Consider the following 24,995-nt stretch of genomic DNA (forward strand, 5'->3'; position numbering starts at 1 on the left):
CAGATACCTCTCTTTGCCATTGAAAGCCCTTCACAGCCTAGCTCTAACTTAAGTTTTTGCAGGTCTATCATGAATTACTCCCCCCTTCACAGAATCCATCCAAAAACTGTCCCTTCCCACTTTCACTTCTCACAATCCCTAGTGTTCTTCGGCTCAGTCACCACGCCCTCCATGATTCCTTTCCTGATTCCCTTAGCTCCAATTGATTCCCTGTCCCCCTCAAAAAATTACCTTGCATTTGCTTTTCATACATTTTATATATACTTACATGTGTACCTGTTGTTTACCCCCAGTAAAATGCACACTATTTGAGGGAAGGAGTATCTTTTGTTTTTGTATCCCCCACACTAACCAGTGTGACCTGGTGGATAGAACTGACCTTGGAGCTGGAAACACCAGGGGTGAAGTCCTACTTCTGAGACGTACTGACTGTGCAATTCTGGGAAGGGTTCTTAGCCTCCTTGTTTTCTGGGCCACTCTCCAAAGCTATAGGTTGCAAAGAAGATGTTGAACTCTTTAGTAGGAGGAGTTTCCATATTCACCATGTTCTTTATAGCCGTGAAATCACAGGTCCAGTCTCTATCCTTATTTCTTTCTCTACGTGGGCATATAGAATCTCAAAACTCCAAGAATACATTAATGGAGTATCACACATTAAAGGCTGGGTTTTATGATACCTTGTTTGAAAAAAAATTCAAATCCTGCCTTTTCCTTATGTTTTACAATGATGTCTGCCCTTAAAGCACCTATATATTAACACAGGGATTCATAACTAATGGATGCTTTTACAGTGAGATGATTCTGCCAAATTTTTTAAAAAGGAAATTTAAAAATTAATAGCAAAATCATCTTCTAATCCTATGAAAATTTATTAAAACAGCAAATAGAAAGCTCCTTTTATCCATATAATAAGAGAAATATGGAGGATTCACAGTTATATATCTAATTCAAACAAGACCTAAGTCTGGTCCTAAAGTGTAAGTTGAAAATTAATATCAAAGCAAAAATCATGATAAGGTTCCTCAATGTGATAAGTAACAAACTTCATTCTTGGCCTCATCCAAAGTTGTCACCTATATTTTTATATGTAGATGATCTCTCTCTCTTACATAAATATATATTACACATATATGTATATATTTTTCCTTACTTGGTCTTAGAAATGACTATAAAAACTCACTACTAATAAACACAAAAAAGATAATTCACATCCATTCACCAGATGATGAATAATCTTTTTTTTTAACTTTCTATTACAGATGTTCTTAACCTGGTGTCTGTGAGTTTTTTTTTAATATTTTGATAACTGTATTTTAGTGTAATCAGTTTACTTTGTAATCCTCTGTATTTTATTTTATGCATTTAAAACTATTATTCTAAGAAGGGATGCATAGGTTTCATCAGACTGCCCAAGGAGGTCATCACACACACACACACACACACACAGACACACACACACACACACACACACACACACACACACACACTGAGAACCCACACACACACACACACACATTGAGAACCCCTGCTTAGTAGATTTAATATTTTAAAATTTTGTTTTAACACCTTCAGTTTCAAGTGTTTTCCTCCTCTCTCTCCTCCCCAAAGAGCCATCCTTTGTACCAAAGAATAAACAAAAAGAGGAATAATGAACCGCAAAATTAACCAACCTTTCAGCTTTCTCCAACATTTCTGTACAATGTTTCACATCCATGGGCCCCCACCTCTTCCAAGATGGAAGGAAGGGAGATATGTTTTCTAACCTCTTCCATGGTTAACCCTTGAGTTTTTTGTCTTTGTTACTTTCTCTCTAAATCTATAGCCTATAAAAGTGACTTCTAGTCAATAGACGACAGAAAGAATGACTCCTCATAGTTCAGTAGAGATCAGTCAACAAAAAGGGGAAGTTTTAGTTTTGGAGAGTTTTGTTAAACCAACAATTTTTTTAAAAGGGTAATAATCCCAAAGATTATTTCTGTATTTTGTTCCCTCCCTGAGGAGTCTGTTTTGTAAACATTATCCTTTCCCTATCTCCCCCTGGTTGGAGACAGCTAGGTACAGAGTGTCTACAACACTGGACCTGTAGTCAAGAAGATCTGAGTTCAAATTCAGCCTCAGACATTAGCTGTGTGAACCTAGGCAAGTCCTTGAATCTTTGCTTGCTTCAGTTTCCTCATCTGTAAAATGAGCATGATACTAGCACCTACCTCCCATAGTTGTTATTAGGATAAAAGCAGATGGTATAGTGTTTTGTAAACCTTAAAGCACTACCTAAATTCTAGCTATTAGTAGGTTGGAGGGATTAATATTAATTGGTTGTTTAAAATGTTAATATTATGATGATTGTATTATCACTATGAAAATTGCTAATGACCAGGAAGAATTATTTCTAAGCTGATTAGTTTTCATTGTAATTGATGAGATTACTGGAAGAAGAAAGTGGAAGACCCACTTCCCTGCTTTCAGTTCCTTTAACCACTTAATTTTTATAACTTCTCCAAGTAATGGTAGTAAATAAGCAGTGAAATTTCACAGATGTTTTATACTCTTGAAATGTTGTGAAATGAATTCTACCTATGAAATTGGAAGCCCTGGGCTATTCTGTTTTTGCTTGTTTGGGGTTTTTTGCTTTGTTTATTGTTGGTTTTTCTTTTTTTGGTTGGTTTTTATCAAAATGAAATGCTGGTGTATTTACTGTCAAAGGCATAATGTATAATGGCATAAAAACTTGACGATGAAGAATTGTGATGGAAGGGAAGCTTCAAGACATCATTGTCATTGTCCACAGTTAACTCAGAGCATGTTTTCTGCACTTTGTCCTCCCAGGTACTCTTGGGATACAATATTGGTCATTGAATCTTGTCAGAGTAGATCTAGTGAGTTAGTGAATCAGTGGCTTCTGTGTACACCCTGTTACATACATGTCCAGGCTCAGACACATAAACAGGTCACACTCCATTCTTAATTTTTCAAGAATTAGTAGTACAAAAGTTATCACTCCTGACTTATAGGCCTAATGGAAGAATTAATTACCTCCTTTTAACTTATTTTTTAAATTTAATTCAAAATTAAATTGTATTTATATAAGATGAAGAGTTTAGGTGATGGGTAATCAAACCATTGAAAAGATAAATCTCTGGCCAAGCAGAAAGAGCCCCTGCCCCCAAAGTACTTGGGGAAAACGGGCATGCTGTATATGCAGATAAGTATGTGAACAATGTTTAGAGTCAATGCAAAGTTATTTTAGTGGTGGGGTGGCCAGAGGGCACTATCAATTCAGACCTGGGTGCCTTAGGTAGATTTTAGCGTTTGAAAGAATTGGGTAGGGCTTGTCAGATCTTGAGCTCCACTGTCTCTCATAGAGAACTCCGGGTCAGTTCAGAATAGGGCATAAGTGGAGTAATGTAACCTTATCTTGTTTATGTTTAGCACTCCTAAAATAATTGATAGGGGAGATCTTAGATTAAAGAAAGCTTTTTTAAAAACACATCATATCACTTAAAGAGCCCAAGGATGCCAGTGATGAAACATACTTCTCTACGTGGAAAAACAAGGGGCTATAGGTACATAATGCATACATTGTCGGATGTGGTTACTATTATATAGGTGGGAATAACTGAATATGAAAAGTATAGTGGTATAGTAAACAAAACATGGTATTTGTAATAGGGGAATGTGAGTTCAAATATTAACTTTGTTCCTCACTAGTTATGTCAACATGAGCTAGTTTCTTAACCTCTTTGGGCCTCAGTTTCCCCATCTGTAAAAATGAGGGAATTGAACTGAAATGATCTCCAAGCTCCCTTCAAACTCTATATTCTATTTTTGTGAAGCAGTGGAGATAATTCAGAAGAGGTCAACTGTGAATGTAAAATGCTAGGCTAATAAAGGTAAAAGTGGAGAACCTTTAAAATAAAGAGTAGTCCATTACAATTGGTACAAAATAAGGGAGAAATTAGTAATGGAAGATTTAAAACAGTATCTTATTTATTTAAGGCAGTAAAATAGTAATACCTGTAATAGCTAGCATTTACATGGCACTTTAAGGTTTACAAAGTGTTTTGCAAATATCATCTCATTTGATCCTCACAATAGTAGGTACTATTATTATTTACATTTTAAAGCTGTGGAAATTGAGGCAGACAAAGGTTAAGTAACTGCCCAGTGTCCCAAAGTTAGTAAGTATCTGAGACTGGATTTGTACCCTTACTCTGTCCACTGTACCACGTAGTTGGCTCTTATAGGAGAAGGTTATATTAACCAGTTCCATATGACATAAAATACAGATGGTCTAAAAGATATAGGAGAAGAATGATGACCTTGGAGTCCAGAAGACCTCGGTTCAAATCCTGCCTTAGGCACTTACTAGTTGTGTAACCCTGGGCAAGACACTCAGTTCCTTCATCTGTGGGATGGGGATAATAACAGCATCTTGCGCTATTGTTAGTGAGAATCAAATTATATAAAAGATGTAAATGTTATCATTTGTTATTGTTATCATCATAATAAGGTGGATACTCTTCACCTGAAAGAGTGACCCTTTTTTGCCCACTCATGGTAGTGTTGAGACATAGGAAAGTTTGGGAAATGAGCCTAGCTGGGAAAAGGTGAAGGCAATTAACAGTGCTGAGGAGGGAAGCTTCCATGTTGTAGTAAGTCAACTAAGAAGACTGAAATTAGGCTAGGATTCTACTGTATAAAATATGATGAGTAAGGAAAAAGACTAAAGAATTGTGGGCTTGATTTTTAACGATTTTGCAAAAGTGATAGTAGAGGAAATGGCTAGCAACAGTAACATTAATATAAACTTAAGGTTAGTATGAGCAAACTGAGGGAAATCCAGTCCCCTCTGAGCATGTAGCTGAAAGTGTCTTACCATTTATTTCTTCTACATTCCAAAAAGAGACACCTAGCCTTAAAGTTTATTTGGGGTTTTCTTTGAAGGCATCAAAGCCAAGAACCTGGCTGATGCAGACATTGAGCAAAAGGAAGAAGAATATTCATATTTTAAATGGACTAAGAAGGGAGAGGTGTTTAAGAGAAAGAGTTGATCTCAGGCAGCTGAAAGTAGTGCCAGGGAAAGACAACTGGCTAGGAGAAAAGAGACCTAAATTTTGCTACTGGGTAGCCTTGACCAAGTCACTTAAGCCCCTCTATGATGCAGTTTTCCTGTCTGGCATCTGTTTCTTATCTGAGGAGTATGGTTCTCTTAAGGTCCCTTCTTTCACTCAAAGTTTCTAGGAATCTTCTGAACCTCTGAAAAATGGAAGGAATAGAATGAACTCACTTCCCTGTGCCAGGCCAAATTGTACTGGCCTCTAGGGGGAGAAGAAATGAACAGTGCTGTTCACCTTATTAATGCCCTGGTTCTTGATGACGTTTATTCTTTCTGGCTGTACAAAACACTGGCCCACTAACCTCCCACCCCCACCCCTATCCCCAACTTTTCAAAGGCTTCCTAAAACTCTCTGAAATGCAGTTTTACCATCTTTAGTTTTCATTGAATTTCTGTCTGTTTCACAACATTGAAACCTTAAGCATGAAGGTTTGTGCCCATGGTTAATGTTTCCTGCTGTCTGTAGCTTTGTCCTGAAGTGTATGTACAGATGCAGGCATGTGTGTGTATGTGTTTGTCCTTGCCTACATCTTTTCTGTCTCATTACTGTCTTTTTTTGAAATATGAACAACTGAAGAATGAAGACAGTGTCTCCTTTAATTCGCTTTGTTGTTTGCAAAATCAGTCTTGTAAAGATGAGATTTTAGGAGGGCTTTGAGGTGTGGATGAGACTATGCTTTATATACACAGAGAGGGGGGTGGGGAGCTGTTAAACCATGAGACAAATAGGCCAATTGTGAAGTAAGCAGCACCTTTTCACTTCCCCTAACCCTAGAGGTCAGTGGAAATGGTCCAAGGAATTGAGTTCATTTTTTTCTTCCCATACTCATAGACCCATGGAACTCATGTAATCTTAAGCAACCGTGGAGATCCAAACCCTCCATTTAACAGACAAGGAAACTGAAGGTTTGACAAGTTTAGGGGACTTATTCAGGATTAAAGAATTGGTAAGTAGAAGAAGCCAGTCAATCTGTAAAATAAGAGGATTGGATTCAAAGACCTCTTAGGTCACTTCCAACTGTAAATCTATGATCCTATGAATCTGATGCTACCTACTTGAGCCATTTTCTTTTTCCCCGAGTACCTCTTAATAAATGACTTAATCATATCAAGATCACTGATATTTTGTGTAATATACCTAATGTCAAATCCCCAAGAGCACAGGCCACCTCTTTTCATGCACAAAGAGCTAAGCACACTATCATATGCTGAATGAATGACAATAATCAGGGTAAATTGCCAAGGGATGTGTGACATTTTGTGCTTCCAATTAACTGTGGATTGTCAGTGCCTTTAATAAGGAAACTGTAGAAGTGTGATTTTTATAGTACGAGGTATCAATAAGGATGTACAATGAGATCCGAAGAGTTAGAAGTGAAAGACATCTACTATAGGTGCTGATTTGGGGGAGTTCTTTAAGGGTATTTCATACAAGTAAAAAGTCTCCTGTTTAAATAAGATTTGGAAGAGAGGCTCAGTAGCCAGAAAGAGCAAATCATTGGGGGGGTGGAGTTTGGGTAAGAGGCAAGAAAGTGAAGAGTCAGATAACAAGACTGAGCAGAGTAAGGGGAAAAGTTTATGAGGAAAGTTGCAGACAACAATCTTGGTCATATTACACTTGAATTGCTGATGAGCTACTGAGGAGGAGATGCTAAAGAGATAACTGGGAGGCAAGATTCAACAGGATAAAGAGATGTGGGGTAGACAGTAAGATTTAGGAACCACAAGCACGGGGTGGATGGTAGAATCTATGATCTCAGGGAAAGTGTGAAAAAAAGAAGAGAAATTGCCCAAATTCAGAAGCCAGAAGAGATCCAGAATAAGTAGGAGATAAAGCAAAGTCTCTAAGGCTATGTCTACACTACATTTGCAAGGGACGTCTAGTGGACCAAAACATCTTTTAGTGTTCATTGCATACCTCCAGCCTGGAGTTCCCAAAGAAATTTTTGAAACGGATGCTCCGTCTACATACGAGGTAGGATATTTCCTGATTGTTCCTATATTTCCTATGATGTTCTCCACCTCAGAAGTGATATTATTTCAGTTGTAGAGTGGTCAGTGCCAGAATGGATCTTGGTTCCTGACTATTTGGGTTCATTTGGATCTATAATGTGTACATGTCATTAACTTCCCTGGTCATGTGTATTAGATTGAAACTAAATGATCCAGATGTGTTACTGGCAATCTACTTGACATAGTCAGTCAGTCAACAAGCATGTATTAGCTGCTTTCTATTTGCCAGACATTGTGCTATATAATGTAGACTTTACCTGAGTGAATAGTTGAAAATATTATGGAAAAATCCCAGGGAAAAGCATTGTATTAAGTGAATCCTAGGATAGTTAGAATCAAGGGTCCGGCTGTTACCAGACAGGATATATCTACCTACAGCTTTGTAAAAATAAAGGGGCTGTAGAAAAGGGGCAGTTAGTCTCATTGTCAAGAAGCTAATTGTTGACATCATTTTGTTTTGTTTTGGTTTGTTGTTGTTTTTTCAAGCAATAGAGATTTCATTGAAGGAAACTGAGGAGAGATTTATGGGGAAGTGAGAGCATGATTATGCCAAAGTGTGTTCCAGATTATTGTTATTGGGTGAGGGGTAGAAGAGTGAGAATAGAGAAAATGAATGATAACAGCAAAGGTCACTGGGGTCAAATGAAGCTTTTATGAAAATTAGTTTGAGATGATGACATTCATAATTAATGATGTGAAAGGTCATAAAACAACATTTGCTGTACTTTCTTGCCTTTTGGCTTAATTACCCTGCATTCACTAAGATATCTCTTTCCACAGCTGATTTTGTAAGGGTTTTTAACTGTCACATTTGACTAATGTGTGTGTAGTGTATATACATTTAATAACAGGAGTAGGACATGTAATAATATCAAGTTTGTAGCTTTATTATTTTCACCTTAAGTTCTTATCCTTCACTGTTACTCACTGATAGGACTTAAGATTTATTTAAGGATGTTCATATTTGGAAGATGTCCTCTTTTCCCCTATTTTACTCCACTATTCTTGTATAAACTATTAAGTGACAAACTTATGAATTTCTGCTTACAAGACAAACTGGTGAAAATCTAGTCTTTTTTCTTCCAGGCTTGTTTCTTAGTTATTGACAATATGAAAGTCTGCACGGTATAAATTTTTATCTTTAAAATAGAATTATTTTCCCCTTCTGAATGTAGGAAAATCTTTGGGGACTTTTCTGTTGTTAGTCGAATGGAAAAGTCCTATTTTTGGGACTTGACCCTGGATGTTTTAAAATAGTTTTAGACTCATTGCCTCATTTAAGCATAGTATTGAATCAGCTGCACAAACAATTCTACAAAACTGTATTTTTAAAGCACAAAAGCACAGCCACTACTGTATATTTCATGTAGTATCTGTATTTCATGCAGTATATTTCATTCATTTCACTTTTAAAAAAAGGAAAGAAAAGAACCGTGTAGCTAATTAACATGGAGGCAGCCTAAAAGGAACTGGGACACTTTAATTATTTGAGGCAAGTTTTTGTCTTTGAAGACAATAACAGTTGGCCTCTGTGCTTAAGCTGTTATGTACTCTATCCAAATTCAGGTTAATAGCTTGTTTACACTAAAGCTTCTGTACAAGGTGAATAAGACGTTCCAAAAGCTGCCTCTGCTGCAGCAGTTTCAGGGGAAAATGAATCAAATCATGACCACAGTTAGTGGCTAGACATATTTCCAAATTTACTCAGACTTTTAGCTTAAGTGTAGGATAATTGACTACAGATTAAATAACAAAGGGAATTGAGACACAGTGGAAACCTGAAGCCAAGTCGGATAAAGAACCCTATCATAGCCCTCCGTATTGGACCGAAGTGGAAGAGGAATCGGGGATACTGATGTGGTGATAGCTTGTCCTGAAACATTATTCTTTCTAGGTGTTGGCATGGCCCCAATCATACATCTGTGCAAAATTTTTAAGTCTAGTTTAATACTCCAATATTACCCCAAATATATGGGAGCCCTTCTAAAATTGTTACTTTCTGCTGTATATGTAAATTTATATGTGTGTGTATGCATATATGTATTCTGATATGTATAAACGTATTGTAGACAGAGAAAGAGGGGAGAAAAAGAGTGGGGAGAGGGAAGAGATGGAGGGAGGGAGGGAGAGAGAGAGAGAAAAATACCCCCTCTGCAATTTACAGGAAGTTGTCTGAACACTTAGAGATGAGGTGATTTGCCCAGGGGTGCACAGCCTATGTCAGATGGTTGAGCCTAGGTCTTCCTATATCATGTTTCCCTTGGTAAACTCCTGGAAAAATATCAAGGTTTCAAACTGGAAAGAAATGCCCTTATTGTAACAAATGCTTTGCCTGTAAATGTCTTTAAATACTTTTGTCAAAATGTATATTTTTCTTTTTTAAAAAAAAAAACTCATTTTTACTACTTTCCCTCTGAAAATTTTTAATGGAAGTAATGAAATTCATTAAAATATCTTTTGTATATTCGATAATTTATTTGCTGGAGGCCTAAGAATTTTGTGGAGGTGACATCATAGAAACACAAGAAAATAAAAAAAATCCTATCCTGAGATTATCTGTCTTTTGGAAAATGATCTCCAGTAGGAACTCAGGAGTAAGTGTTTTGAGGTGTAACACTTAACCAGGCATTTTCAGATCATGGTAATGAGAATAGTTCTTGTAAAAGAAACTTTAAATCTCTTTGAAACATGTCTAAGCCCTGGAGGACTAAAATATATCACTGTGTCAGTGACCATCATGGATATTTGTAAGTCAATTTCTGAGGCTTTGTTTGATATATAAGTTTGGAGCTTTTGCTTTTAATTAAATTTTCCACTTAGTTTCATGAGATTATATATCATGTGAATTAAATATTGGATAACAAGTTGTTATTATCTAAATATTTATTTAAAACAATACTAAATATAGTAAAGCATAAAGAGATATGTTTCTAAGATTGTTTTCTTATAGTAATAGTGCCAGGATTGCTACCATTGTGGTAATTTGAAATTTATGATAGCTCAGGCATTGGGCACTAATCTCACCCCCTTTTCTCTTTTTATGATAAAAGAGGTAGCTGAGCTAAATACATAATAGAATCAAGATTGTTCTGTTTAACAAGAAGAAATTCTTTTTAAATGGTTTAGAAGAATTTATCCATTCATTTAAATATTTGTTGAATGACTATTATATGTGCAGCTTTGTATTAGGTATTGTACAAATCATTGGGGTGCTATTTATGAATCATCCAATCCTTTCTTTATAGTTGATATTATGAGGAACTCCACTTGCCAAAACATTTTTTAGGCTAGTAGAGGTCACTGTATATGTTTGAAAGTAATAAAAACATCATTTCTTCAAAAATGCCCTAGAATTCACTCATTTGACAAACATTTATCAAGATTCTATATATAAACCTGCTCTAGTAACTAGAGGACTGGTCTTGAAGTCTAGGTAACCCAGGTTCAAGTCCAGCCTCTGACACATGGTTACTGAACCTTTCAGTATCTCTATTAAATTACAGATTTTAGAACAGCTAGGTGGTGCAGTGAATGCAGTACTGGTTCTGGCATCAGGAACACTCATCTTTCTGAGTTCAAGTTGGAACTCAGACACTTACTAGCTTTGTGACACTGGGCAAGCCATTTAATCCTGCTTGCCTCAGTTTCCTCATGTGTAAAATGAGCTAGAGAAGGAAATAGCAAATCACTTCACTATCTTTGCCAAGAAAACCCCAAAGGGGGTCATGAAGAGTCCGACACAACTGAAAAAAAACTAAACAAAAGTTATTGATTTATTAACAATCTGCCTCTGGAAGGAAATTCAAAAATAAAATCACAAATACAGACCAAAAAATAGTGTCTGAGACCAAGTGTTAGGTACTGAGAGAAATACAAAGCTGAATAAGACAAGGCCCCTGTTTTCCAAGAAGTTTGAGTGTAGGCAGTGAGATTAGAAAAAAATGCAAATAACCATAATTCCAAATAAAATGATAAGTATATTAGAGAGGTATGATCAAGACCCATCAGGCAGGCAATAAATATTTATTAAGTACCTACTGTGTACTAAGAACTGTGCTAAGCACTGGGGATATAAACACAAAAAAGAAAGACAGTCTCTACGCTCGAGGGGCTTGTAATCTAATGAGGGGAAAATAATACATCAGAGGAATCTGAAAAGAGGGGTGGGGAAAGGTGCTGGACAGGGAGTATGATGGAGACATAAAAAGTAATACATCCGAGTGGAAAATGAAGACATGGCTGACTGAGTTCCTTCATTATATGGAGGTTTTAGGAGGAGCTCTTCATTTTGCCCTCCAGTCAGAGGGGCAGAGGTTATTGTTGATATGTGAAAATACCAGTGCTGATGAGGTTCCTGGGGGCATGATGCTGAGGTCCAAAGAAGTGTAACCAGGTGGGAAATGGAGGTGCTACTAAAGTTTATAAAACTTGGTGTATTTATAGATAGATGGAAAAATAAAGCATTTATTGTATACATATTATGTATTAGAAACCATGTTTATAGGTTTGCTTTGTCTAAATTATCTTGAATTATATTTTTATTTAATATAACCTTTACTAATGCAGTAATTATTTTCTTTTCATTTACTATGATCTTCTTTAAATTTGTATCTTTAAAAAATGTTTAATAGAACCAGATAAATGAGATCAGTGATTCATTAAAGTCTCATCTACTATCTATATGAACTTCAACAAGTCATTTAATCTCTTTGGGCCTCAGTTTTTTCATCTGTTAAACAAGGATGTTGGACAGGATGACCTCTAAGGTCCTTTCCAGTTCTAAATCTATGACCTCATGATTCTATTTATTTAATTATTCTAAGAAATCTACAGTGATAAGATTCTTTATGAAATGATAGTAAGCATAGTTAAATGGGTAAAATTGCTATCCAAGATAGACATTACCACAATATAAATGAATTTTAGTATATCTTATATTAAGAGGACAAGGTAAGGGAAAAAAATTAAAAGAAATGAAAATAGAAATGTTTGAAAGATTTAAGCAAGAATTTTGTCCTCAGCTATTGCCCAATCAATTATTCTTTATGACACAGATATTTATGTCAAGATAAAATTAAAATAACTTTTTGTTTCAATCAATCAATAAGTAATTATTGCCTGTAATAAGTAATATGCCTGTTGTGTGAAAGATGCTATGCTATAATATAAAGACAAAACAAAACAGTCCCTTCTATCAAAGAATTTAAATTCTACATGGGGAAAACAACACATACTCATAGAAGTAAATACAGAATATACACATGGAAACTTTTGAGTAGGATTGGCACTAGGCCCCATCTAGTTGGTAGCATTTGAACTGAGCTTTGGAGGAAGCTAGGGGACCTAAGAGATAAAGGTTAGGAGGAAAAGCATTCCAGGAATGGGGACAGCCTGTACCAAAGTATGGAGATGGGAGAGAGAATGTAACATGAAGAACAGCAATAAGCCAGTTGAGGGGGGAATGTAGGGTACATGAAAGAAAGTAATGTATAATAACACTGGAAAGGTAGACTGGAACCACAGAAAGGAAAGGGATTTATTTAAATGCCAAACAGAGGAAATGACATTTTCTCCTAGAGACATTAAGGAACACTGGAATTGTTTGAGTGAGGCACTAATATGACTACTTCTCTGTGTTGGGTATATCTTTTCAGCAGTTATGTGGAGGATGAATTGAAGTGAAGACAGACTTGAAGCAGGGAGAATAATTAAGAGGCTAGTGCAGTAGTCTAGATGGCAGGTAATTATGGCCTGCATTAGGGTGGTGGCTGAGGGAGGAAAGCAGATAGATAACAGAGAGGTGGTGGAGGTAGAATTAAGAAGACTTGGCAACTGATTGAATAAGTTAAAATAAAAAGGTGAGGATGACTCAGATTGCAAACATATGTCACCAGATGCATGGTGAAGCCCTCAATTAGGAATAGGGAAATTGGAAAAGGGATGGTTTTTGAGTCAAAGATAATGAATTCTCCTTTTGGACCTGGCAAATTTGAGACGCCTACAAAATGTGTCCAGTAGGCAATTGGTGTTGTGGTCCTTGAACTCAGGAGACTGATGAGGGCTGTATATATAGTTCTAAGAATCAAAAGAGAAAGGACAGCAGAAGAAAACACAAGTCTTTTAAAAACAGAAATAGATCTGGAGGGAAATTTATCGCTATGGGATTATTCAATCTAAATAGGATTCTTATCTAAAGAATAGTTCCTTGGTTTGCACAACACCGACACAGTTGATATTGAATACTCATCATCTCAGTTAGTCACTTCAGAATACCATGGAGGTGACATGAAGCTAACTTTTCCAAAAGGTGTTTTTCAAAGTATTAATTGTAGCTGCAGTGTATTTTAGTCTGTGCACCGATGGACTTTACTGCCTATTCATCTCAATCCACTCCATCATTCAGCAAGCATTTATTAAGCATCTGCTGTTTGCCAGGCATTGTTCTCAGCACTACAGGTGTTACTGAAAAATGTGTGTAGAGTTCCTCGCCACAAAGAATTATCTAAACCAGGGGTGGAGAGCCTGCAGCCTTGGGACTACATGTGACCCTGTAGGCCCTCAAGGATGACCCTTTGAAGTTTGGATTCCATTAAAGGCCTGCACTTCTAGACCTACAGGGCTACATGTGGCCTTGAGACTACAGGTTCCTCACTCCTGAAACCTACCATCAGCTAAACTATAATATCTTTCTCACAGATGAACTGGGAACTTAGTACCACAATCACATATATGCTTTTACTTGACCTAGTTTCTCAGAAAATGTAGTGGCAGACTGCATTCTTATAATGGAAACAGCTCCACCAGCCATCCCCTGTATCAGTGCAGTAGAAGGACATACCTGGTTCTTTGGTCCTTAGTAGATATGCTCCTCTGTAAACATTCTGTTTGAATGATAATATGGAAACCATATTTATCCAGAGCTATCCTTGAGGGAAATTCTAAAAAGGTAATCATTTTCTGTTACAGCAGGATCCACACACTGCATGGAAACATATAATGTGTGAAGAAGGGACCAGCCCTTCAGACATGTGGATCCAGGTGTCTGGGGCACCTTGGAAAATCCTGCTTGTATTAAGGAGTATGGCAGAAAGGAAAAAGAGAGGTAAAAATGGAAAAGAAACAAATTAAAACTTCTGCCAATTATCACTTACCAGTTAGAGTGGCTCTGGTGAAGCAAGGAGCCCCAGAGGAATTCATCTAATTACTGTGGTTACCTAAGCAAAGAGAAGTAGAGAAATGTGTAGTTATCTGATGAATTAAATCAGTATAGACTGCCAGACTATATAATTCAGTCCACTATATGATACTCACTCTACCTAGGAACATGTGTATGAAGAGGCTATTTTTTTTCTGTCTTGCCTAGTTAAATTAGCCATGAAATTGCCACAGCCCCACAACATACGCTCATTTTACTTTATTTACATAGGTATCATCTTTGCTTGAGAAACATATGTATGGGATTGAACTTGACCTGTTCTTAGTATATACCTTGTTTGCTAAGAAAATAATAGTAACTGAGAAGAGTTGTATTTGTCACTGACAATTACCCAGTTAGAATAGATATTTTGTTCTTGGCATAGATTTCTTGGTCCCACAACTTCTAATATTTAATTTTAGTAGTTAGCCATTTGTCTGTTTAAGTGTATCAGGAGACCTTTTGTTTAAAAAAGCTATTATCCAGTGTAATCAGAGATTGATGACATTCTCTTAAGTGCTGAGTCTTATCAACAGTTCTCCAGAGCTGTGATATAACAGATCCTGAGAGTGGTTGGAATTAATTTTTTAGATTAAAAAAAAACAAAGTAAAGACTTTGTTTTGTAAAGGAGTAGATATAAATGACCACAATATGAAAACTAGACTTTTCTACTAAATTTATTTAATGTAATAAAAAGTGTTAACAAGCAAAGTGGAATTAAATATTGGACAGTATTGTCAAAATAGGCTGTTTATAATGGAGCAGCTAGGTGGCACAGTGGATAGAGTGCTAGGCCTGGAGTTAGGAAGACATCTTCCTAAGTTTAAATCTGGCCTCAGACACTTACTAGCTGTGTGACCTTGGGCAAGTCACTTAATCCTGCTTGCCTCAGTTTTCTCATCTGTAAAATGAACTGGAGAAGAAAATGGCAAACCAGTGCAGTATCTCTGCCAAGAAAACCTCAAAAGGGATCACAAAGAGTTGGACACAGAACAATGGGCACTAAGACATGAAATTGTCTTATGTGATATAAGACTTATGATACCTGTTTCTTTGGAGATTATTTTCTTGTTTAGCAGCAAGAATTTTCAGACAAGCCTTGTGGAAAGATGTTAAGGTCTTCTTTAAGACATTAAGTTATCAAATTTGGAAGTGATAACTCATCATGGAAAAAAAAATGCAGGGCATCTAATCTTGAACAGGGCTCCAGCGGTCTTGAAATTTTAAAGTGTGGAAGTGTTGTCCTGTATACTATCCTTACACAGTTGGCTTTATACTATGATTTTATAAGTCCTTTTCCTTTCCTAAACTAAAAATGTTGGTACCTTAAATACATAATTGAATGCATGCAACATTATATTCTGCCTAGTAATTTCCTTCCCTCCTGACTCCAGTATTATAGCTAATATCAGAATAATTATGGAAGTCTTTGGGTTAGGAAGCATGTCCTATTCTTTTCTTGGGTAGGAACCTTCCCTTTGTTTTGGAAAAGAAAACCAAGATAGTTCTTGAGGAGGCCTTGTAATATGGTAACAAAAACAGAATATGCCTGAGACGAATCTTAGTGAAGTCACTTAACAATTCACTGCCTCAGGTTCCTTAATCGTACTGTAAATTTGCCACTCCACAGACCTTAACTTTAGAGGTATGTTATACTTGGGATCATAGGAATCACAGATCTAGACCTGGAGAAGACTTGAGAAGCCATCTAGTTCATTTTAGACAAGATAACAGACCAGTAGAAGTTAAATGATTTGCCCAACCAAGGTCTCATCTGTAATAACAGTTTGAACTTCATGCCCTTAAAGATCCCTTCTCACTCTAAATCATTAATCTTATGATCTATGAACTTGCCTTCTTTAAGAATATCCAGTGACCACTGATATAAATTAGAATCTCCCTGTGACTTAGATTATTTTCATGAGTTGCTGCAGCTGAAAAAGCAGTGAGCTCTGTTGATTGGTGCTGTTCCATTCTGTCTGACTCTTCATAACACTATTTGGGCTTTATTGGCAAAGATACTGGAGTGATTTATCATTTCTTTTTCTAGCTCATTTTACAGATGAGGAAACTGAGGCAAATAGTGTTAAGTGACTTGCCAAGGGTCACATGGTTAGTGTCTGAGGCCAAACTTGAACACAGAAAAATGAATCTTCCTGACTCCAGATCCAGCACTCTATCCAGTGTGCCTCCTAACTGCTTTCTCTGTTGATGAACCTCTCCAAACCAAGCTAAGCTGGTCCTATCATAACAAAAAAAGCCTTCTATTTCAGTGAACCTATTCTCAAAGCCATTTCAGTTTGGAAGGACCATTCAGAGCTTAAACCCTCCTGGTATGCATTTTGGAAAGCATCATGGTATCCTAATCACAGAGGCTCTTTAACCTTTTGGGGGGCCCTGGTGCTTTTTGGCATTCTGGTGAAGCCAAATGACCCTTCTCAGAATCCTGTTTTTAAAGGCATAAAATATATATGATTACAAAAGAAAACAATCACACAGAAAAGGTTATCAGTGTTTAAAAACAAGTTCACAGACGCATACCCTTTGATCCATCAATAGCGCTACTAGGTCTACGTCCTAAAGAGATCATAAAGAAAGGAAAAAGGACCCACATGTACAAAAAATATTTGTAGCAGCTCTTTCTGTGGTCACAAAGATTTGGAAAATGAGGGAATGCCCATCAGTTGGGTAATGACTGAACAAGTTGTGAAATATGAATGTAATGGAATACTGTTGTTTTATAAGAAATGATTAGCAGATGAATTTCAGAAAAACCTAGAAAGACTTATACGAACTGATGCTGAGTGAAGTGAGCAAACCCAAAAGAAAACTGTGTACACCATAATAGCAACATTGTCTGATGATCAACTTTGGTAGGCTTAGTTCTTCTCACAATACAATGCTGTAAGACCATCCAAAAGATCCACATCCAGGGAAGGAACTATGGAGTCTTAATGAAGATTGAGGCATGCTATTTTCTCTTTTTGTTTTTGTTTTTCTCATGGTTTTTCCCTTATGATTCTTCTTTCACAGCATGAGTAATGTGAAAATATGTTAAATATGATTGCACATGTATAGCCTGTATCAGATTGCATGCTTGGGGAGGAGGATAGGGAGAGAGGGGAAAAATTTGGAACTCAAAATCTTATAAAAGAACGTTGAAAGCTAAAAATAAGTAAATAAGCAAATAATTTTTTTTAAAGTTCACAGACTCCATATTAAGAACATGGAGTACAGACAACACAGACTTAACACTTGGTACTTATTAAAATGTTTCTTGATTGATAGTGAAACAACCCTGTATTTGGGTTCAGAAAACCTTAGTTCAAATCCTAACCTTACTAATGATCACTTGTGTGACCTTAGACAAGTTTTTTTCTTCTTTAAATGTGAGTTGACCCTTAAAACTGTAAATAATATTTTGTAAATCAAAGCTGGCACTTTTGCTATCCTTTTTCATCACTCGAATTGAATCTTCACAGAGTATGAGCCTCATCAGTTAGGTATGTTACAGTATTCTGTTATTGAAGAAGAAATACCTAGATGACATTCCTGCTGAATTGATACCAAAATATAAAAGGTTCCCCAGTTCTGTACAGTGTCCAACTAGTGTTTGTAAAATTACCCTCAGTGGATGAGATAATTTTCTTTCTTTTTTCTTTTGTTTTTATTACTGTTATGATTATCTTTCAGAACAATCTTCCGTGTGTGCTGAAATACCCTCAGAATCAAATATTTTCCCTCCTATCCTGTGAAAGGAAAGTTAAGGTGGGAAGAGAATCTGGTGTGTAATAGAATAGCTAGTCTCAAGATACTTAGCCACACCTCTTAGAGTTGCCCATCTTCAGCTGACCCTGGACAGAAAGGCAGCCACTTGTAGTGAATTCCCAACTCTGAGAGCAGCTGAACTTCAAAAGGAAGCAGATTTCACAAAGGGGATATAAAAAACCTACGTCTTACTTAGCCACCCCCTTGTACTTTGGGGAAATTGTTTTTCTTGGGAAAGCAAACCCTTTAGATTCTCTGCTGCTTGATAGATAAAGTCTTGGCTAGTGGAGCATCATCTTGACACTGAGAAAGCTGAGGCTGGCAAGGTTCCTTACACTTACTAAATCATAGATGACCTGTCTCATTGAGCCTCATGTTTTAAAAATACAGGTAGTTAAATTCATTACAAGTTGTTACTTGCAAGGGACATTTCACAGGCATACTCATGCAACTTCATTTTATATTATGTTTATCACAAGCAAATACAATAGCCTGACAAAGTTTTTTTATATACATGAAAAATATAGCATTTGCCAGCATATAACATTGCATGAAACAAATAAATACATAGACCCTACATCCAAGTAAAGTATGACCTAATAATACACAAAACATAAAACTTATTTAGTGCATCAGGACTTTTTTAAACTAATTTTAGTTGCTTAAAAAATAATTATGCTGTCTGGCTTTTTTGGAAAATTGTTTGGTTTGGCTAATGTTTTTATTTTCATAACTAACTCTAGCTCTACCCACTGTTTTGATTCATGCCCAGCCAAGTTAATTGAAGCCCTAGACTTCTTGGTTCACGTTTGTTCTCATGGATGAGTTATAATCACTTTGAAAAATGGCGGAAATGGTCCCATCAGATTTCTTATGTAAATTTATCCTCTTATACTTTAGAGGAAAGTTCATATTGATATATTCAATATGTTTATATATGTGATGTAAAAATATTCCTATCTGCACTTAATTAAAAAGCTTATGGACTCAGGGCCATATAATTTATACAATTTTTGTATATTTTGATGTCATTTTTTTATTTATGAATCAATAATCAATGAAAATAACCATTCTCAGTTCAATCTGATTTGCCCTAAAGATAATACTAAATTGTATGAACCACTTAAAACAACTGAACAACAGGACTAGATTCTTGAAGACTCACAATTCTTTGGACATGTCCACAATTTTTGTAAGTACATATGTAGGTGATATGAGGACACAGATACATCCATTTAGCTCTAGTCCTAATTCAGTGGTTGCATTCCATATTCTTTGTCATTAATCTTATAATATCTCTTTTTATGTAATTATTTTCAGGCCTAGAGGCCTGGAAAGCTCTTTTTCTAAGCTGTGTATGAGGGTCCAGATCAAATCATAAATGATCTGAAGTCAGCCACAAATTTTGTGTTTCTGTGTCCCATAAATATATTCTAAATATTTCAAAGTAGCATTGGAAAGACTTGAAAACTATTTATAGTCATGTACAAAAGAAGAGCCAATTTCCTATTGGAGGATATGTGTGGGGGTAGAGATGTCAGGGGCAGGGACAGAGTTTTAAAAGTTGTGCCAGAATGTTGGCCAAAGGCTTTAAAATTCCAGGAACACTGTCCACAGCAAATTTATTCTCAAGGCCACAGGAAAAATGTGTTGGGGATGGCAGAATGATGGGAGAAAAGGAAAAGGGTTTGGTTTTGTTTTATTATTGAATGATGTGAGGGTAAGGATGAAACCTCCCTAATTATTCTTCTGTCCCACAGGCCTGTTTGTGCTCATACTCTTCTCTCCCTCAGGGATGTCTCTTCTTCCATCCTTTTCTTCACAGTCTCAGGGTCATGGATTTAAAGTCGGAAGGAACCTTTGAGGTCATTTAATCCAACCCCCTCATTTTGCAGAGGAGAAAGCTAAGGCCCAAAAAAGTGAGGTGACATTTAGTATCCCACAGATATTTTGAATCCAGATCCCCTGACTCTAGGCAGGTCTAGTGATTTTTCTACTGCACCATACTGCCTTCAATACCCATCTCAACACCCACCTCCCCACCGCACTCCCTTAGATGAAGCATTTAGGGTGCTTCTGCATTCTTATCTCCTCCCCTGCATCTACCTGAGGCCCCCTACTTTTTAAAATTGGTAATTATAGTTCAGTGAATGGCTGAGAGCTACTGTGTATCCAGAAATGTCCTCAGGCCTGAAACTGGAAACTGGTGGGAGGAAGAAAGTACAGTTATCCCTTCCACATCACAACTTTCCCCATCATGGTTTCAGTATGTCATGGGTTAGCATAAGAGATTAAATGGGAATTAGGGGAGAGCTTTGTAGATGCCTCAGAGAACATGCAAAGCCAGCAGATGACACAGCAAAAGTTTAGAAACTTTGAAATACAAAAAATATATGTATAGCATTGTATAATATCAACATATTTTATCTTTTAATATCATCATAATTCAGACTTCTTCTCTGGTATGAAGGGAGGGCCAAAAACTTTTATGTGGATTTTCCAAATCATAGGAGGAGTCTTGTGCCTTTAATCCCCATGATGTGGAAGGGATAACTATAATTTTTAAAATGGAGAGTTGGGTGAAATTTCCTCTCTCTGGAGTCTTGGGTCTAGTTGGGGTATGCATCTATCCTTTCCTGATGTGGTACTGCCACAGTCAATAAAAATCTGTTAACTATTTCATATGTGCTAAAGCCTGGGGGTACAAATCCAAGCCAAAAAGAAAGACAGTCCTTGTCCTCAAGAAGCTTCAGTCAAAGTAGGGGAAGACAGCACGTAAAAGAAAGCTGAAACTTAGGGTTGGAGGGGCACACACAGGACCATGGTAGCATGAGAAGCAGAGCTGGGAGACATGAAGGATGGCCAACCCAGGTCCTTCCCCAGAATGGAAGTCCTGGGAGAAACTTGCCAATGAAGGTGTCCTAATTCATGAATCCAAGTACACCTAAAGCTTCCTATCTTACCAGAGTTATTACCATATTCTGTAATAGGAATGGTAGGAGTCAAGGGGAGAGATGAAGGCTAAATAACCATTATACATTGATCCTTGTGATTTTTCCCTTATCATAGTGTCCTATCCTGAAAGAGTGAGAGCTGCTCTGATTACCCCAAAGTCACTTCCCCATGGGATGGGACACAGAAAGGTATTTAGTGAGTTCCTTTTGCTTAAGGAGAGGACAGAAGTTGATCCTTGTCAGAAATATTATAGCAACAGCTACCCACAGATTTGTTATTTTCCCTTTTACCTCATAGACTCATTCTGTATCTGCTACGTGCCAGAAATTGTGCTAATACGCACTTTACAAACTCTTACCTCAGTTGCTTCTCCCAGCAGCCCTGGGAGGTAGGTGCTGTCATTACTCTCATTTTGTAGCTGAGGAAACGAGACACAGATGCTGAGTGAATTGCCCAGGGTCACCCAGTTAGTAATTATCTGTTGCTACTGCTGTTGGGTCATTTTTCAGGCATACCAAACTGTGTCTCCTTTTGGAGTTTTCTTGGCAACGATACTAGAATGGTTTGCCCTTTTCTTCTCCAGCTCATTTTTACAGGTGAGGAAACTGAAGCAAACAGGGCTTAGTGACTTGTCCAGCATCACACAGCTGGTCAGTGTCTGAGGCAGGATTTGAACTCAGGTCTTCCTGACTCCATGCCCCACATTGTTGTTGTTCATCCTTTGTTCTCCGAGGACCAATGACATCACTGGGGTGATACCTTGACTTACACATGAACTGGATTTAAGTGAGGCAGAGCTCCACAAAGCCAGCAGCCTCACTCTCTCCTCCAGAGTCATCTGGCCTCAGGGTTCTGTCTGGTACCCAGAGAGACCTCATGAAAGGGGAAAAGGAAAGGAATGGGTATTGGATTGAAAATAAGAGATCTGAGTTGGAATCTGGGCTCTGTTACTTCCTGCATCACCTTAGTCATTAGTTTAGAAATCACATCATTTATACCATGATCACACCCTGGTGTGGTTCATTTATTTTTTTCCCTATAAATTGAAAATGACCCTGTGAAAATCCCTAGTTACTGCCATGTTATTGATGTGAAGCATTCATGGATACATCTTAGGATGTGTTTCTAATTATGGAACATGACAACGTAATTTCTTTTTCTAGATATCTGAGTTAGACTGCTATACTTAATATGGGAAATCAACATTTCCTCTTTTTTGTGACTGAAAAATAGAAGTTAGCCTGTCTATAGTGACAGCTGAGCATGAAATGGAGCCTATTCTCTCACTGTAAACATAATGGACACATGCTTATTAAGCCTCATTATCATGACAATTGCAATCACCCCTTGTCTTTCCCCCTCCACACACACTCCTTCCCAAGACTGGCTGAGCCATCAGATCATTATAAAGAGAGGGGGCTTCAGAGAATAATTACCAGCCTAGCCTAGATTTTTGATTAGTTCTATTTTGTATTCCCTACACTCTTTTTTTTTTCATTTTTCTAGCTGTATTCATGAAGGAGTTGGGGAGAGGGGAGGGAAGGAGAGATATATTAATTCAGAATGGAATAATTTTTTTAATGCCACACAATTTTGCTAATAGTCATAGACTCACTGATATGATAAACTATGTTTTCCATGGGAAAATATTGGAAGTCTTACCCAGCAGGAGATAATATGTACAAAATTTCCCTTTTAAAATCATAAGCAAGGCTAAGCAATAACATATTTTAATACTGTATTAACTTGAAAAGAACAGGAAACACATTTTGTATTTTCTCTCACATAGCTCTGCAGGCACAGCATGATGCTTTTAAATCACTTTTAGGCTAATCCTTGGTTACACAGTCCTTCTTTTACAAAAGCTGAGTGACTGATAAAAACAAACCTGTGTGTTCAAAATTGACATTCAAAGGGAGAAAATGACACCCAGCTATTATCTTCTTAATTCCCAATGTAAAGTTTTACTTAAGAAAATAAATCCAGCTTCTTGAGAGTCAGTATTAATCAACAAGCTGATACGTACAGGACTGACATATGAACTAATTCATGAAATCCTAAATCTAATGTTTGTCGGTTTCACAAATGAATAAGAAAAGGGCACCATGTTGTCATGGTGAATTCCCTGTAAGTTACTCTAAGCAGCAGCAGACTGGTAAATAATTGATATGTTCTTCAGATTAGAAATAGTGATTTGTAGGCAGTTCTTATGTGATGTTCACACATCCATCAACCACTAGAAAGTCGCATGGAACCCCTACAACGGAACAAACAATGAGGATGACACCTTCCCATTTTGTAGGAATAATTTGCTCATGCCATTACTAACTGGGAGCAGTCATATACATACACAGTAAAAAGATAAGAGCCCTTATTCAAAATAACTGTACAGTCCTTTTAAAATGCTGGTTATGAGTCAGGTGAACCTTATGTCCCTGATAGTATATTTTAGTTTGGGAGTTGTTTTTAAGTCAGGTGTTATTAGTTGGAGACAGTCAATTTTCTCTCATTCCTGAAGGAAAGCAATTTTGAATTAGTCTGAGGAAAAGGGTATGAGAAATGCCATGAGAAATGCTTTGCTTTTGTTTATTATCAGGTGATCTTAAAGGAAACTAGTATCATAAAACAAGGTTCCCTTTTTATCTGTTGGAATGTGCTGGTTTCAAGTGTGACACCTAAAATCACAAAGTAATGGAAGACAGGAAAGAGAGAATTAATACTATGTGTCCTGAGGTCATTTCATGGTGCTAAGAGATTATGGAGATTAAAAAACTGGTGACTTTTAGGTGAAGTGGGCATCACCATTTAAGTACAAAAAGGAATGGTTCTACATCAAGGCCTATTCCACTGAAATTCCTTTTCATTTGGGTGTCTGACCTCAGACACTTACTAGCTGTGTGACCACGGACAGTGGTCTTTTGGCCTAAGAGGCAGCTAGATGACTCAGTGCATAGAGTCAAGAAAACCCCAAATAGGGTCTTGAAGAGTCAGACACAATTCAGCAATACCAACAATAGCAAAGCGTAGGAGAAAGGGATGCTAGAAGGGGAGACAGGAAAACCTGGTTCTGAAGCTGGCCTTCCATTCTGACCAGCTTTGTGGCCATCAGCCAATCCCTTCACCTCCCAGAGTCTTGGTAATCTGTGAAATGAGAATCTCATAAGACCCCACTTCATGGAGTTGTTGCAAGGCTCACATGAGATGATAATAATATATGGCAAGCACTTTGTAAACCTTAAAATGCTACATAAATGTCATCTGTTCAGCTTTCAAACAGTGGTCCTGTTTTAAGAAAATGAGTTGCCACCTGAGACACCTAATTGCTCTAAAGAGATGCAGAGGAGAAAGTGCAAAGAAGAGTGGCAAATAGGTCACCTCTTCAGTCCCTTATCTCTGGGTGCTACCAACCTCAAATGTATAGTAAGCCTGACAGAAACTTTCAGAGGACCTAGAAATTTGATGGCAAAAATCAGTTTTTGTCATAACTCTCTTTCTGTCTCAGACTGTCTTTCTGACTCATTCTCTCTCTCTTGCTATAAATATAGCTATGTCTATGTATATGTGTGTATATATGTGTGTATATAAGGATATGCATATAGATATACATACATGCATATCCTTATATACACATGTATATATTCACATATATATACATACATAATTATATTTTTTTCAAGTGTCAGTTATACATAGAATACTTTGAAGTGACAGCCTATTGACTCAGCCAAGAAAGAAAGGAAAAAACCAGACATTTGTTCATTCACTGCCTATTATGTGCCAGGCACTATGCTAAGCACTTTACAAATATTATCTCATTTGATCCTCTCAATAACCCTGTGAGGTAGATGCTATTATTTCTATTTTACAGTTGAAGAAACTGAGGCAAGCAAAAGTTAAATGACTTGCCCAAGGCCACACAGCTAGTAAATGTCTGAGACAGGATTTGA

The 24,995-nt window shown here is 37.0% G+C and overlaps 1 protein-coding gene and 1 long non-coding RNA gene across 5 annotated transcripts in view; one reads left to right on the plus strand and one right to left on the minus strand.

Moving 5' to 3' along the window:
* Positions 1-24,995, plus strand: part of FRY (FRY microtubule binding protein) — a 566,260-nt gene that overhangs the window by 30,519 nt on the left and 510,746 nt on the right. Inside the window, exon 1 of one of the 2 annotated variants that reach the window (XM_072611863.1) lies at positions 5,206-7,091. The exons of the other annotated variant lie outside the window; for it this stretch is intronic. Coding sequence (XP_072467964.1) covers positions 7,072-7,091 — 20 coding nt within the window. The 5' untranslated portion in view covers positions 5,206-7,071. Of the gene's footprint in view, positions 1-5,205; positions 7,092-24,995 lie in introns of those variants that run through there. 2 annotated transcript variants of the gene reach the window in all.
* Positions 1-24,995, minus strand: part of LOC140505667 (uncharacterized) — a 75,493-nt gene that overhangs the window by 30,123 nt on the left and 20,375 nt on the right. For all 3 annotated transcript variants that reach the window (XR_011967598.1, XR_011967600.1, XR_011967599.1), the window contains exons 3-4: positions 14,281-14,343; positions 380-486 (exon numbers count right to left, since the gene is read on the minus strand). This is a non-coding gene — a long non-coding RNA (uncharacterized lncRNA). The remainder of the gene's footprint in view (positions 1-379; positions 487-14,280; positions 14,344-24,995) is intronic.

The sequence above is a fragment of the Notamacropus eugenii genome, chromosome 5 (genome assembly GCF_028372415.1).
Source record: "Notamacropus eugenii isolate mMacEug1 chromosome 5, mMacEug1.pri_v2, whole genome shotgun sequence".
Taxonomy (NCBI): domain Eukaryota; kingdom Metazoa; phylum Chordata; class Mammalia; order Diprotodontia; family Macropodidae; genus Notamacropus; species Notamacropus eugenii.